The 16,585-nt window shown below is 36.8% G+C and overlaps 2 protein-coding genes across 3 annotated transcripts; both read right to left on the bottom strand.

Moving 5' to 3' along the window:
- Positions 1-322: 322 nt before the first annotated feature.
- Positions 323-4,372, bottom strand: LOC136821803 (uncharacterized). The gene is made up of 3 exons (XM_067078024.1): positions 4,234-4,372; positions 3,560-3,743; positions 323-2,646 (listed from the first exon to the last, which is right to left on the bottom strand). The coding sequence occupies exons 1-3, from the start codon at positions 4,255-4,257 to the stop codon at positions 383-385; spliced, it is 2,472 nt and encodes an 823-aa protein (XP_066934125.1). The 5' UTR covers positions 4,258-4,372; the 3' UTR covers positions 323-382.
- Positions 4,373-6,491: 2,119 nt separating this feature from the next.
- Positions 6,492-9,604, bottom strand: LOC136821789 (uncharacterized; the record flags this gene model as incomplete). Of its 2 annotated transcripts, XM_067078005.1 has the most annotated exon segments (3): positions 6,492-6,655; positions 7,298-7,451; positions 8,093-9,604. In XM_067078005.1, a coding segment is annotated over 1 exon segment (1,334 nt), but the record flags the coding sequence as incomplete, so codon positions are not given.
- Between the last annotated feature and the right edge of the window lie 6,981 nt (positions 9,605-16,585).

The raw sequence follows: 16,585 nt of genomic DNA, 5'->3' as shown, positions 1-16,585 counted from the left end.
GATGAAAACTATCCATTTTTCTACTCTACATCCAAAACTTAACGAAAATCAATGATTTTCAATGGAATTTTCAACAGTTTAATACTGAAAGATGACATTTTAATTTAATGTAAATTTTAGTTAATACTTACTGTTTTGAAGCCTGAATAGCGATTTTTACAAGTTTTGGCATCATTTACGGCGCTACAGTAATTGGCGTAAGCCCAAAATTAGGCTGTGGCAGAATAAGGGCCGGCGTAAAAAGGGCCGATAAGGTAGATACTTTATAACCGCTCCCTAAACAGTCAATTTCAAATTTCAAAATAAAAATTTTTCCAGATCATTTCAAATGTAACATTTTTGTTCAAATTTTTATATTCAAAATATACAAAAAATACAACTGCTACAAATTTTCAATTTTGAATGCAATCGTTTCTTGAGGGTTGACATTCTCTTCATCCAATGAAATTGTAGTGATGTAATGTATAAACCATGGACGAACGACCGTTGAAATGGGAACACTTACTGTAGATCGTATATTCAATTTATCATCGATTGTAAAGTTTGTATGATAGATACGATCGTAACACATATTTGTAATTTCGTACGTCCGAAAAACATTCGATTTCTCACGTTTCATCAACAATAAACATTTAGAATCTAAAAATGCAGATTCCGTGGTCACACCGAAACTAGCAATCGATAACTGTCTTGAGACATCACGACCAGGGTTTTGGGCGCCCAAACTCTCTTTGCGACAAACACATAACTGAATATCAACTGCGTGATCACAGCATTTAGAAAAATGTTGATAAATACTGACACGACGCCATTTTACGATTTCGATTGTAAAAGAGATTTTACGAATGCGAACTACAATTTCGAAAATTTCTTCACCGCGATATTTATGAACTAAAACGTCCATAACGAAATACCTGTAGTCCTTCAGTACTTCCTTCTCACGTATCTTATTAAACCTACTACCAATCAACCGCTCACAATTTTGATAACCGTTCTTCGTGCCAGCGGAGAGTAACGACCGCGTCATGAGTTCATTCAGGTAACCAATAACGTATTCAGCTATCCAATGGAAAGGTTCAGATTGTGTTCGAATTTTCGTGCCACCGTTACACAAACAATTCATAAAAGAGTACATAGGGACATGGCCACAAAAACGGTTATTTGGTAAAAGTCTAAGCAATCCGCCAGCAGATTTCGAATACAGAGTTTTCAAAGCATGATGCAAATCTAGATGACTTGATAAAATCTTTTGGTTAATTTCCAAAGCTTTTAAACGTTCAACCCCAAGAAAATCCTGAACTTTCCGTGGAACGATCATAAACATTGCAGCATGACCTATTTCTAGGCGTCCTGCTAAATGTTGTTGAGCATATTTCGTCGTTTTAGGTCCGTGGTCGGATAAAATGATCGTCCATGTGTTTTCCAACGCGTTCATTTTACGAACATAGCCTGCTAGCAGGTAATCCATCTGGGCGACACGTTTTCCTGTCGACTCGTGCGCTGTATTCAAATGAGTGTACATGAAAACAGGTTTCGAAGTTGAACGAAAAGGACTAGATTCAATCTCTCGAAAGTATTCAAATGTCAAGTTCAAATAGTAGGATGGCAATAGATAACCGTTATAGCATACTTTTGGTGGATTGTTAAATTGATTTGTTTTCCCATATTGTTGAAAAGCTTCACAAGAGAGATGACTAACTCCTAAGCTATCGATCGGTAACTGGTCTATTTTTTCACGGATCGATTTCCAGTTTTGAGAAACATTTTCCATATGTTTGTTGTTTGTGACTAGAGAACCCCAAACGTCGAACCAACAGCTATCTTCTTGTAAGATATTTTGATAACCAAGATTACGAAAATATCCGGTAAGGTTCTCAAGATGATAGTCTAGTTCCTCGTCGTTTGCGTCGATGTCTACTTTGCCACTAAATAAAGCACGTACATTTGGGAACGTTCTAGGTGCTATACTTTGAAAGAACTCGAAATCGTATATTTTGCTCTCTTTGGTTACCTTAATTTCACGTATAGCCTCGACAGTAGCTGGTAGCTTTCGATAAAAATGTTGTCTAGAGATAGAGTCTAATAGCAGGATATTTATATTGATTTTGTTGTCATGGTCTGGAGGCTTGGGTCCCACTTTTCGTTTCAATAGTCTCGGAGGAAAAACAACAGCTTGTTTGATGAAGTTCGGATCACTGAAGCAAGCTAACAAACAAAAATTCACTTTCGATTTGTGAACGTTATATATACTCCAAATCGCTTTTTCCAGCTTACTTTTTGCTTTATAATTATCTGCCGTGGAAAACTTGATGAATCCGGTCTCTCGTTGAAAGAAACCGATTCGGATTGTACCTCCATTGCATGGTTTGACGTCACAAATGACTCGATATCGGTCATTTTCTTTTTTGAAACGGCATAAATCAGCAATGGTTTGGTAGTTGTTGAAAGGCCGACAGGTGGAGAACATCGGAGAAGTCTTTTTAGTGACACCATATTGATATTCAGCATGTAAGCACTCCTCCTCTGTGGGAATTATCGGATGACATTTGGTTGCTTGAAATGATGAGATGTTTGGACGAGGTTGGTTCACATCCAAGGAATTGAAAGCACATTTTGAGATCGTTTGTATATTGTCTTCTTGGACCTCTGTAAGAGAAATTGGAAATTGGAAATAAAGGACACGTCAGAATACTTTTCATTGCATCTAAGTATAGAGACAAAAGTCACAGCTCACCCTAATAATGTAAAACTTGTTGTACTAAAGTAAATTTCTTTTCGTCATGCAGTCGACTCTCTCTAATTCGATCTTCAAGGGATCGATAATTCTCTTCGAATTAGAGAAACATTCGAATTACAGAGACTTTTTTATACTACTTTCCAGCTGAGGGGACCGATGTTTCAGTTCGAACTTTAGAAAAATTCGAATAGTAGAGCTTCTAATTAGAGATAACTAAGAAAGTTTAAAAGTGTATGAGTTTTAAGTCTGTCGACTCGTACTGTAGATCATACCCGGGCCGGGGGGGGGGGCACTCGATTTTGAAAACGACCGTACGTTCGGCCAAAAATCAGGTCTTTAAAATCGGACCCTTACAGTGCAGGAAAAACTTTGCTAAAAACCGACCCTTATAGTGCAATTTTTCCAAATTTTTTTGCCCTTTTCAGGGCAGATTTTTTTTTAATTTCTCAAATTTTACCTCAAGATTTGGTATTTTCTCAAATTTTAAACCCTTACAGTGCACTTTTTCCCACTTGTTCACAAATCAACCCTTACAGTGCACTTTCCAAAGTCCAAAAAAACCTACCCTTAAGGGCCGCACGTCCGGTAGGTCACTTACCTGGAGTACCCCCCCCCCCCCCCGGGAGATCATACAAAACATTGGTACGTAGTGTTCAGTTTTGATATCTGCGCAATGGATTGTGTTCCAATCCAAAACACTTTTCAGCAGGGTGTTAAGGATGCATGGTGGTAAGACCCACTACTTTCATTGATGAAAACTGATTCCAGTTCAAAACAACGAATAGCTACTCACTACAAGTCTGCCATTATTGTTATCCTTACCGTTTTCGCCTTCATCTGGATGTTCTGCCGATTGCAGTTCGGTTGATCCACCATCAACATGTCCAGCTAGTTGATTGGTTACTTTGATTTGTCTTCGAAAGAGATGTTGAAAAGAGGGTTCTTTCCATACACCAAACAAAATGCTTGTTATCACCAAAAATATCAATGTCTTGAAAAGAAATCCCTGTAGGAAAAATGAAATCTTTATTGAGAATAGAATATGGACAGCTAACGAATTTTGAAGAACACGTGGTGAGAGTAATGCTTTTTCACTCCTTATTTCTTCTGAAATTTCGCCCTTAAAGGGTTTATTTTCACATAAGTGTTCCCGTTTCATACCAGACACATATTTCATATAAGGACAATGTCTGCCTATTGTTATATTGTGCTGATATGAACAAAATATGTTTTTCTTTTCCTCTTTCTGACCAATCTTGCTCAACATCCGTGTCAATTCAATATCAAAAAGCTTGTAAATTAAAATCTAGGAGTAAGCAAACTATATCACTCTTATTTGAAAACAAAACCTTTAAAGTTTCAAATCATTTGACTAGGTTAAAATATTAGCATTTGAATAATGGCGTAGAAGAGTTTATTGAATTACTCGAGTACCAGATATTTTTCCACTCAAATTCCTAAAAACCATAATAAAAAGACGATAAAAGCAAACTTACGATGCCCTTGCGGCTAAAAAGCATTCTTCATACACCCACCAACAACAGCATATTTCAACCATATTGAAAGTTCACCATCACAATATTGAAACATCTGTTCTTTCATTTTGTTTTGTTTGTTTCGTTTGTTGTTGTCAAAATGAAAAAGAAAAGAAACAAAAAGATCAAACATTTTACTAACTTAAAATAGAAGTGCTGAACATGAGCTGGAAAGCTTTGTTGAAAGTTTTTCTGTTTCAGTCTTATCGTACTGTACGAATCACGTTTTCTTAGAAAAACAAAATATATCAGAACATAAGGCTTCGATGGCAAAAATGTTAAGAACAAGTTAAGAACATTTTAAGGCTTTGGGACTCTAGAATACCCAGTTTCTTAGGAAAATGGACAAAAATGCTCAAAAAATGGTGAAAATAAGAACATGTTAAGAACATTTTTAGGCTTAAAACTAAAGAAGTTAAGAACATCCTTCAAAAATTTTGGATGTTCCTATAAAAAACGTGTACTTCACGATATGATTTATCTAACATCTCAATAATTATTTCTACGATAGTGAATAAACATGAATATTATAGCCACCAACTTATCTCAAATTGGGCTCTTTCAGAAAAAAATTGTACATGGGGGGTGGAGGATATAACAATTTTTAGTGATTTACCCCCCGAACAGGGTGACTTTTGCCCCCCCGGACAATAGGTTTTACCCCCCGGACAAGCATCTGCTGACCCCCCGGACACCCCAAATTACCCCCGGACAGAGCAAATTTACCCCCCTGACAAAGCAAATTTTGATGATTTTTTGCTACCCCCCGGACAAAATATCCTCCAACCCCCATGTATTCTGGAAGAGCCCAATCCAAGACACATATGAGTACTAAAAGGTTTTTTGACAATTTTTGACATACCCCCACCTAATTTTTGAAAAAGGAATTTTAGTACACATGTACTAATTTTTTTTTTGACATTTTTGCATAGTGACCACCTAAATTAGGCTTATTTTGGAATTCGGTTCAGAGAATGGCGGTCTTCGGACTTTCAACAAAAAAAAAAATGCCAATTCTGGTTATTTAAGCTGTCAATAAACCTGATCTATCTCTATCTCTTCTAGATAAAGACTCAGAAACAGTTACAGTAAGACACTTTTGCTCTGCTCTACTTTAGTTATTGGAAAGATTGATTGGTTATTTTTCACCTCTAATTACAGCTTGCTATTTCTTTTCTATCCAGTTATCCATGGTTCTTTACAAAAACAAAGCATTCAACTTGGAAAACATTTTTCATTCCATAGTATATAAAAGCAGAACATTAAATACATCCCCGGTGGAACCTTTTTCTTCAGTGAGGATAAAAATTCCTATTAAAATGCTAATGGGATAGAAATTCTATTGTTCCAAGGTTAGAAAACCCAGTGGGGGCTGGTTTTGGAGTGCAATTTTTTTAACATGGAATTTCGAGTGGGGATGAAATAAAAGCCCCCAGAGGGGCTGAAATTCAAAGGTACTTTCCCACCGCGGACGAAATTTTTGCTTACTTTGTGACACAGGGGTGTTTAAATCTTATATAGAAAGTTTTTATTTTCTTCATTTTGCCTAAAATGCTTGGTCAATAGTTAAATTTCCTAAAATTTGGTGATTTTTAGTACTCATGTATTAAAATTTTTCTTAAATTTCTTGAAGACCCCACCTAATTTGGGATTTTAGTACACATGGTACTAAAATGCTTTAAGGCCTTTTTTGTAATACCACCACGTCACTAAAAGTCATGATGTCTGGAATTTTAGTACCGACCCCCCCTGCGTATCTCATACTTCAGAACCCCTGCCACAAAAGAAATTGTCTTCTAAATTTCATCATAGAATCTACATGTTATATTTACATTAGGTAATAAAGCTAAGAAAATCTTCACAACAGGCGATAAGTTAAAATATCAAATCTGTGTAAGCATGGTTTCCACCAGTGCGACAGAGCTCTATCGTACGATGTATGAGCATATGAGATCTAGAAAACAAGTGTCCACGTGTGCTGTTGACCAAACAAATAGGAAATGACCAAACAGAGCTGGCATAGCGTTTTAGCAGGTCGTACAAAGTGCCGAACAACGAATGACGGTTTCTAAGGATCACCCGGAAATACCGACAGTTTTAAGTTGTTTGATATGCGAGTTCCATGGTAACAGGGATTAAATTATTAGCATCATTCGTCGCATCGGGCGCCACGATCATTGGAAAACGTTCGTCTGTGGTCATCGTTTGATCGGTATATCGTACTCTAATGAAAAGGTTGGTTGAGGTTGCTGCGTTTGAGCAACCTGTTGTTGCGGTTGTTCTGGTTGTGGCTGGGGCGTTGCTTCTATTGTGGTGATTGTGGCGGGAGGCGGTACTGATGGGCGTACGAATTTGGCGGATTTTGATTTACGCCCTTTTTTAGCTGCAAGTGAAGGAGGAATACAATATTAAGTGATGTAAAATTGTCAAGGACCAATATATTATTAAAAGCAGCTGAGGTGGAGGAGAGAAGAGTAAAGGGGACAATTTTCAGTCAAAAGGAATACAAATGGTAAACTGAGTAGCATCTGTACACGTTTTTTTTTTAAGAAACACACTTTTAAGAAACAAGATGCTCAGAATATCTAAAAACTAAGAAACATCTAAGAAACATGTTGCGGCTGAGAATGAGAAATTAACATTTTTTAATTCGTTTTTTTTTTAAGAACCTTCCGGTAAAGGCAGAAAGTCCCAGAAAAATACTTACATGACAGTTAGAAACACTTGAGAAAGTCAGAAAATCAATATAGAAGATAGGAAAGTACCGTAGATTAGTCAATTAGACTATTGTATTATCGACATGCACCCTTTAAGCTTGACAAAGTTTAGAAACATGTAAGAAACATTTAAGGCTCAAAAGGCCGATTTCTTAAGAAACATTGAGGCTGCTTGGTGAAACTAGTTTCTTAAAAAAAATGTGTATCTACCAGCGAATTGGGTTATAAAGCAGAAGCCAAACTAAGTGCATAGGAGCACTTTCCGTCAAAAGGAATGGAAATTAGTAAACAGGTTGAATCTAGCTTACATTTAGGAGCACTTTCCGGGAAAAGCGGTAATCCAACAGCCAACATAACAGCCATGATGTGTGAACAACGTTGTGAGAATGAACATGAACACGACTCACGTGGAAACAAACGAACTGCTTGTAAACCCCCTGATGGTGATTTCACCATGAAAGCCTGTTTGGTAAAGAAAGGTTGCATTGATATGTAATGTCGTAAAAAGTTGTTGTTGCCAGTAAACATCTTACTAAACTAAATCACATAAATTGCAGTTAAGGTAGAGAGAATCTATCAACATGTTTCCCTACCATCCTACCAAGAAAAAGTCTTGTGTTTCAAACATAGTTTATTGCGATGAAAGTCTGTGACCCAACACTACAAATTACAGAAATTGCAGTTTCATTTAAGGACTACACAGTGTTCAAGTTGATTAATTCAAGTACCCTTAGGTTCCAAATAAACGCCCCCCGCTTGTTAATTTTTCGAAAGTTTCCCAACCCCTGGACCTTATTAGGACCCCCCCCCGTTAATTAATTTTTAAGATTATTTTCAGCTGTCAAAGAGAAGGCCCTTATTTTGCTCTAAATAGCCTGATTTTAGCCTATATTTACCTTATTTTGGGGTTTTCAGAAGTACAATTTCCAACCCCCGGCAATTAGGTCCCACCCGTTTATTAAAATCTCGAAAAATTTTCCGACCCCCTCCCCCCGTTTATTTGAAATCTAAAAGTAAGGGAAGCAAGATGAGCGAGTTTGGATTGACGAAAATCATTTGCGTCATTCTGCAAATGAAAGAAAATTAAAAGAAATCATTCCAACCTGTAACTGATGGCAATGTATGATGTTGTTCATTTCAACAATACGTTGTGCTTGGATGACACTGCCAACTTCTCCTTCTTCTTGTAGTTCTTCAAACACCAAAGAGATACCACGAACTTTCAAATATTCACATCTCTTGTGGTTCGTACAATTTATTCGGTAGGATCAATTCATCGGTTCACCGTAAGAAATTCAACTCAGGGCTTAATTTATACCTTCCCAAACCACAGAAGCCTTTCATAATGTTGGTCGATAAATACAGTTGAAGATGATATAGGGAAGGGATAAGTATGTCTAAAGTGACTTCTTTTAGTTCTTGTAAATGTCGGACTACAATTTGGAGATCTAAATTTCGTGCACCAATAACTCCCATCTGTGGATGGTACAACTTGTAACGTTCTAGAAGCCAGCGACCAAGTCTTTTACGAATAATTTCCAGTAGATAATCGTTAAAATAGTTGATAAACCCTTCATCCCATTGCCGCTTTAATTTCTCTAGGTTTTGTAAGAAGTCATCATAGGAAGGGCTGTTTAATAATACACGCATGTCTTCCGCTCGATCGGTAATAATTTTAACGTTTTGGCTGTTTTTACGAAGCCATGAACGAGCCGTCATTAGAACCAACTCCCAATCATAAACTTGCATGAAATTCGGAAAAACCATATTTAAAGGAGTAGCAAAATTATTTTCTTGACTCGTTACTACAGCTGTTTCCAATTGGTCAAGCATCGGAACATTCTCTGAGACAGTTCGTAAGAGACGTTCGTACAGGGCGTATTCATCAGTACTCTCAGTGATCAAGAAGTGTAATGGAATCACTGGGCGATCCGAAAACGCAGCATGTACAAAATTAAAAGTGGTGACATAAAATTTCCCAACTTTGAATGTCTCATGAAAGGAAAAAACAAGGGGTCCAGCGTTTAACTTTAGCAAATTTTCAACCTCTAATGCTAAATCATTCAAACCACAGATGAGTGCAAAATCTGGATATGTTCTAACATAGTGGAAGAATCCTGGTAATTCTGTTCCAAGACTGTATAACGTAGCCATGTCCTCAGCTGACGGTCTTTGTTTCTCGTTAGCTTTTTTCAGATTACGTCGAATGTTTCGAACTTGTATCTTATTTCTCGGTGTTAAGACAGGATTTAGACCATCCAGTCCATCTAACGAATGCTCATGTAAAACACGGTTGGGTGTACCATTTGGTGATTTTGCTTTATAGCTGATATGCTTTCTGACGGATGGCGCTGTAGCATAGTATGGTTCACTGGATTTCTTTGTGTTACCGTGGGGATGGTCAATCATAACACTCTCATCACCAATGTAATGCACCAGCACTGGTTTCGGACATCGTTGTTCACCGATTAAGGTGTAAACATGTCGTTGAAATTTGCTGGTTTTACCATCAGGGTTTTTACCAATGAAGAAAAGCTTTTTGACCAATGGATCTCGTTTGGGAATATCTTTGGATCCATAGTTCAACCATCGGTATTGATCACATTTCCAATTTTCTGTAAAGTGTAAAAGAAATTGTTAAATTAACAAGACTTAAATTAGTTTAGACGGCCCACTTTTCGCCCTACCTATTCTAATTGTGAATTAAAGTTGGCATAAAGTGGGCTGTCTAAAGTCAATGCATAGCCCTCTTTTGACGTCAATGCAATGTCTTCTTTCAACCTTTTCCAAGCGAAGATTTTAACTGCCAACTTTGTGCCCACTTTCTACCTACTCAAACAATTAGAATAGGCAGGGTAGAAAGTCGGCCGTCTAAACTAGAGCTAAGATCAACCATCTTCCTATTTTACACTATTAGTTTTTGAAAATGTTAGCTTCATTAAAAAGCTCTGGGTTAATTTTTCATGAATCCCTTTTTAGAAGTTTTGCAGCACATTTTTTTGCTCGTGAATCAAGTAAACGATATAGCCTGCATAGTGGGCACCCCCCCCTTTAGTTTGAGAATTTTACTGAATTTAAAAGAAGGGGGGGGCTTGTGAAAATTTCAAATAAAAGGGGTGGCTTGGACAAAAAGAGGAGGGTTAATTTTTTAGGGGGGCTTGGAAGATTTGACAATTTGCAAAAGAGTGTTTTCCATTCATTTTTAAATTTCTCAACAATTATTATATTTCCATTCATTTGAATGAAGGAAAAACTCTGTTTCTACAACTCTTGATGGAGTACCTTATTGGTATATATTTTCCTGTGTTACAAATTTTCGCGAATCGCGAAATTTTTTCGAGAAAACGTGTTTCGCGTGTATTAAATTTCGCGATTGCCGACTTCTGGAAAATTTTCGCGTGTATTAAATTTTCGCGATTCACTAAACTAGGTATTTTCAGAAAGTGGGAATATAAAGCAAGAAAAAGACTGATTTTGCTTGAAACACAACGTTTTTGATGTAAAAATACCAACAAAATACTAAGAAAATTTTTTCGCGTGTATTTAATTTCGCGATTTTGTAATTTTGAAAAATTTAAACAGTATTAAATTTCGCGAAAATTGACCAAAAAACTCGCGAAATTAAGTACCCGCGAAAATTTGTAACACGCGAAAATATATACCAATAAGGTATGTTGCTTTTTCAACCTTTGCAAGACAGCTGCTTTTGTTTTTCCACCACTTATTTCACAAAAGGTCGAAAGAAAGAGGGGGGTTGAACTTAAACCTGGGAAAAAGAGGGGGGTTGAATAAAAAGAGCGGGGTTGAGGAATTTTCATTTTTAAGAGGGGGGTTGAGCTAAAAGAGGGGGGTGCCATTTTTAAGGGGGGGCTTGATACCCCTCTGCCCACTATGAGCCTTTTCGCAGCATTAATCTTTAATACGCATTTCGACGGGACGTTAGTGTGACTAACTGACAATCAAAGTACTCAATTAAGTTACTGTAATCGGTTATTGAGTCTTCGAAGCTGTTCGAAGCGCAATATCTCATTTACCACATCTAGGATTATCTTCCATACTTTATCTATGTTCTATTTGTTCTAACACCATCTAGCTCACATTGTGATCGATACTTGTGCAACATCATGTCTCATCTCAAGGTCTTTCATCAAGCGATCCGGTATTGTTATTCAACCAACTAGACACTCAGCACGTTCTGTAGATAAAAGTACCTTAAAAATCCATGGAGAAGTCAAAATACAACTTAACTTTGGCAGCATACCATTACCTATTACCGCATTAGTGGTCGATACCATCAACTGTGATTTACTAGCTGGCGTACCATTCTGTAAAGAGAATGGACATTCAAGTTCATTTGAAAAAGAAAATGATAACTATCTTATCTTCCAACTTGGCATATGGCAAATAGACCGTCAGACATATTCAGAGCTGAATTGTTTATTCTTCGAAGTGTTAATAGCCATGTTGTTCTTCCTGGAGAATATCTCGAGTTTAGCAGTGCAGCACCAATGCCATTTTCAATCACCATGCTTGGCATGCAACCCAACAAGACTGCCCTCTGCCCATTTGCAAAATGGGACACGCCCAGCAAGGAAGACGAGACACATTCAAGACGTTCGAAAGTACCTACATATCGCCACAATTTCCAACAGTAACCTACTCGTTGTCAAGAAGAATGATCCATATGTCCACCAGCAGTGACAGCTTATTGTGGTACCTTCTGTCATCCTACCAGGGCTTGTCACCACCCTTCACATTCAACTGAATCATCCCAACCGCACACAGCTTCAAAAAGTTTTTGATCGGCTCTTCTACGCAATCAATAGTACTTCAGCAATCGATTCCGTTGCGTCCAACTACCATACATGTCAATCTTTAATGAAGCTGCCCAATGAAGTCTTCAAGCAGAACTCGACACCCCTTCCACAACACCCCTAAAAGATGTTCTTTACTGATGTCCTACGTCACACAAAGCAAAAGCTACTTGTTTCCTGCGACGTTTTCTCGAGCTACACCACTGTTTTCATTCCTGATGAAAAAGCCAACAGTCTTTGCTCCGGAGTCATCTCTACAACGAACCATCTCAGAACTTCCACTGCTATCATTTGTGTCGATGCCGCTCTTGGCTTTCAAAGCCTCAAAGAAGACAAAAACGTTATCATCTCACGGTATTGTGCTTGATTACGGTAGAATCAAGAATAAAAACAGTAGCGCAACCTTATTGATATAAGGATATTCAGATAATGGAACCACCAGCTCAGTGCTCTATGTAAAGGCAGAGGAGGAGATACCGCTCAAGACGCTAAAGTCCAAGTTGGTGACTTAGTGTTCATCAAGCAAGAAGGCTCCAAACATAAATCCAGTGAGCAATACATCATCACAAAGGTTGCTGGCTGTATGGCCACAATACAAAAACTCTATAATCGACATTTCATGTCATGCAAGTAAGATCTGCGGCTGACACGTATATATCCGCAGGCTCCCTCTCTGATTGCGTCATTTATTTTGTTGATGCATATAATGTTGGGTTTATTTTGACTACAACAGACAATGTATTTGGTTTGTTATTAATGCATTATATTGTATTGGTTTTGAAAATGGAGGACAGAAAGTGACTGTGCCATATCTCATTTATATCTTCCATATTTTATCTATGTTCTATTTGTTTCATTTAGAGTAACATGAGAGGTTTTAAATATATATATTACATTTACATCACAATCTTAACGTCCTGGTTTAATTCTGGTGAAGGGGTGTTAAGAAAGTGATGGAATACTCACAAGTTTTTTCAATTTTAGGCAAATACTTTTTTATTTATTGGTTTACGGATCCGCCGACGTTATTTTTGCCAAAATAGAAAAAAAATAAAATAGAGATTTCAAAAACTTTTATTTAATTTTTCTCCTCCGACCTTCAAAACTGTCGAACGTGCTAACCGCACTGGGCTCAACTTCAGTGTTTTTAAATCATTCGTAGGCCCAATTGTAAGATTGTAACCTATTTCAACTAAAAACTCATGACCACCCCCTTAAAATGGAAATCATAAAATAATGAAAACCACCAACAGGGATTCGCCCTTGAAGTCTCCAGCCTGCCTAAAAGTTTTAGCCTCTTTTTGGCGAAAACTCGTGACCACGCCCTTAAAAATGAAAATTTTCAAAACCCCTTCACCAGAATTAAACCAGGACGTTAAGATTGTGATGTAAATGTAATATATATATTTAAAACCTCTCATGTTACTCTAAATGAAACAAATAGAACATAGATAAAATATGGAAGATATAAATGAAAAAGAAAACGCCCAGATATTCACCCAAGGAACAAGTGTACCAAATTTCAACCAAATCCAACCATTTTTGATGTCTCCATCATGTCCCAAAATTTTAGCCTCGTTTTGGCGAAAACTCGTGACCACGCCCTTAAAAATAAAAATTTTCAACAAAAAATGAGAAAAAAACACCCCCAGATATTCACCCAAGGAACAAGTGTGCCAAATTTCAACCAAACCCGATCATTTTTGAAGTTCCAGCCTGCCCAAGTTTTGGCCCATCGTGTGGCGAAAACTCGTGACCACGCCCTTAGAAATGAAAATTTTCAAGAAATGAAAAAAATACCCCCAGATATTCACCCAAGGAACAAGTGTGCCAAATTTCAACCAAATCCGATCATTTTTGAAGTCTCCAGCCTGCCCCAAAGTTTTAGCCTCGTTTTGGCGAAAACTCGTGACCACACCCTTAAAAATGAAAATTTTCAAAAAATGAAAAAAACACCCCCAGATATTCACCCAAGGAACAAGTGTGCCAAATTTCAGCCAAACCCGATCATTTTTGAAGTCTCCAGCCTGCCCCAAAGTTTTCGGACAGACATACATACACACATACACACATACATTGTCAGATTCTAGCTCAACTGAAGTTGAGAACAAAATCTTGCACTTTATTCTTTTGTCTTTAAATCTAAAAATCGATACCTTAGGAAATTTTACAAAATTTTATTTCATTATTTCTTCCGATTTCGGATTTTTAAAAAGGAAATAAAAAAATTAGCTATTCCATTTTTAACCCATACAAGGGTATTGACAAACTTTTTTCATATACCCCTCTTGGCAGTATATACCTAACTCTTAATACAAAAATTATGCATATGAAATGCATATTTGGACTTTGTACCCTATGCTGCATGCAAGCACTTAAGCTAAAGACATTAAGTCCCGCAATGAGCAGGACAAAAATCAGTTTTTTGAAGTTTGCAAAAAAATGCCACATAAGAAGATCTTTCAAATTCAGTATATGAATAGAGCAGTAAAAAATACAACTTTTCTATTTTTACCTTTTTTTTGCAAAGGTTCTAGGAATGAAAACAAAGAATTTTTAATAATGATAATTGAATACTATCCACTGATGACTCACAGCACTATCGCAAAGCTAATTGCTTCGCTTACTCTTCGCTGGAGAAAATTATTGACAGATTAAAGTTTTTCACCCAGGCGTGAGCTCACGGGTGTTCTGCGAGCATTCTAGGCTCAATCCTCGGACAGCGCTAAAATGGTACAGGGTTCAGACAGACCTTCGAAAATAAAATTCCTTGAGTTTCCCTGAATTTTAATCAATTTTCAATAGTTTTTTCCCTGAGAAATTCCTCATTTTAGCTATTTTTTCCCTGAGTATCAAGCAAACCATAAAAACTAAGCAGAGTCAAAAGAGATGTATCTTTAAACAAAAGGCACGCAAATCAAATGGTAAACCTAAGGTAAAAATTAAAGCTACAAATACTGCATATGAATAAACACTTTAACCCTTTCCGGACGCATCATTTCACGGCTATATGACGCAAACAAAAATTTGATTTTTGACTGGCTTCACTAAAATTGCAATAGAAAGTGATTGATAAAAGATATCACGATAAGTAATACCTCGTTTTTTTCACATGTAATAGGGGTTTTGAAATACCAAAAAAAAAATTTTAAATATGGCTGACACCTGGTCACGTGACCGAAAAATAACATGAAATTTTTTTTCGGAAAGGCAAAATTTTTGACTTTGAATAAAGAAATAGAGTTAAAGGCATTTGCTTTACGCCTTGAACTTTGAATATGATTTAGAGAATTGAATTACTGGCCGGGTAAAAAAAATTTCATGTCAAAAGCTTTCCAAGAATCTGAGTAAAGTGATTTTTTGTCCAAATTTTTGAGCAATTTTTCCCTTACAGATTTAGCCTGAGTAAATTTACAACAAACATTGAACATTTATAATTCTAGTTGTAAACAAGATATCGAAAAGCGGTTTTCTGCAGGTTACGGGAAATTTATCTCAAAATCATTATTCAAAACCATGTTATTGTATTTTGGCGCGAAAACTGTTAAAATCTTTTACAAAGCTATGGGCCACGTGCGTCATATAGGAACACGATTCATAGTGGACCGTGCGTCCGGAAAGGGTTAAAACTAAAAAAACTTTTAAATCTGTTTATTCCATTCATTCTTCAAAAAATAAAATTCCCTGAGTTTCCCTGAGCAGACTGGTAAAAAAATTTTTTCCCTGGGTTTCCCTGAGTTTCCCTGATTTTTCTGAAAATTTATCATATTTCCAGGTTTTCGAGGTTTTCCAGGGTCTGTCTGAACCCTGTGGTAGACTTAGATCCGACAGATCAATTTGATGGAAGTTGTTGGAATGTTTACAAGGTTCTTGACAGAAAATGCTTTGTTTGATTGTCAATGATGACAGTGCCGTTATTAGTTTTGTTAGATCTGACATATTGATGTTTGTAAGTCGTTTAATAGTTTTGATTCCCATTGAAGAATCATATTCTGGTTTTCATGTTATTAGATGCTGTTTTAGAGTTTAAGAAAATTTCCAATATCAATCATCATACCCTGGAAATTGAGTTACGAGTCCCCTGAGAAGTAAAATTTTATGGTTTTTTCATTGAATTCCTGGTCCTGGTCATGGAAAACTTTGGCGATCATCAATAATATGTTCTGTTCGCGTCGCCTGACCGAATCATCTTCAAATCATAAATCCTGAGTTGGCAATAATGTCGGAAAATTTTTTCTTCTTTGGTGACTTCTGCATATGATTGTTTCTTTGTTTCTTTGTTGTTGAGTTGTTCTTTAGATTGTTTGTTGTTTCGTTCTTTGTTGACGTCTTTTTTATTCATTAGCTTCTCGACTTTCCTTTCTAGAGAGGTTATTCTCTTGTTGAAACCTAATTTCAATCCATGATGTTCGTCTTTATCTACTTCTTTCGTTGTGATGTTACTGCGAGCTTTTTGTCTGCTTGTTTTAATCCTCTCAAGTAAGATGGCGTATTGTAACACAATTTCCACATTCGAAGCGCCGGGTCTTATATTGCAGACAAAGCTGAATCTGATAGGCCTAATAGCATAATGGACAAGTCTATCACATCTCCTACATTGTAAGGTGTCGTTATCTGCTATGACAGTGTTGTTAAACAGTGTGGGTGTGCAATATTCATAATTTTTTGAATTTCCTTGTTGAATTTCGTGATTTCTGCCCATTTATTGCATTTTCAGGATCAGGCAGCCACAGAAAAATTTGACTCAAAATGAAAATTATCCAGCGCATTTTTTTATCTTTT

Source organism: Clytia hemisphaerica, unplaced genomic scaffold (genome assembly GCF_902728285.1).
Source record: "Clytia hemisphaerica strain Z4C2 unplaced genomic scaffold, Clytia hemisphaerica genome assembly, whole genome shotgun sequence".
Classification (NCBI taxonomy): Eukaryota; Metazoa; Cnidaria; class Hydrozoa; order Leptothecata; family Clytiidae; genus Clytia; species Clytia hemisphaerica.
This window is presented reverse-complemented; position numbering and strand designations above follow the sequence as displayed.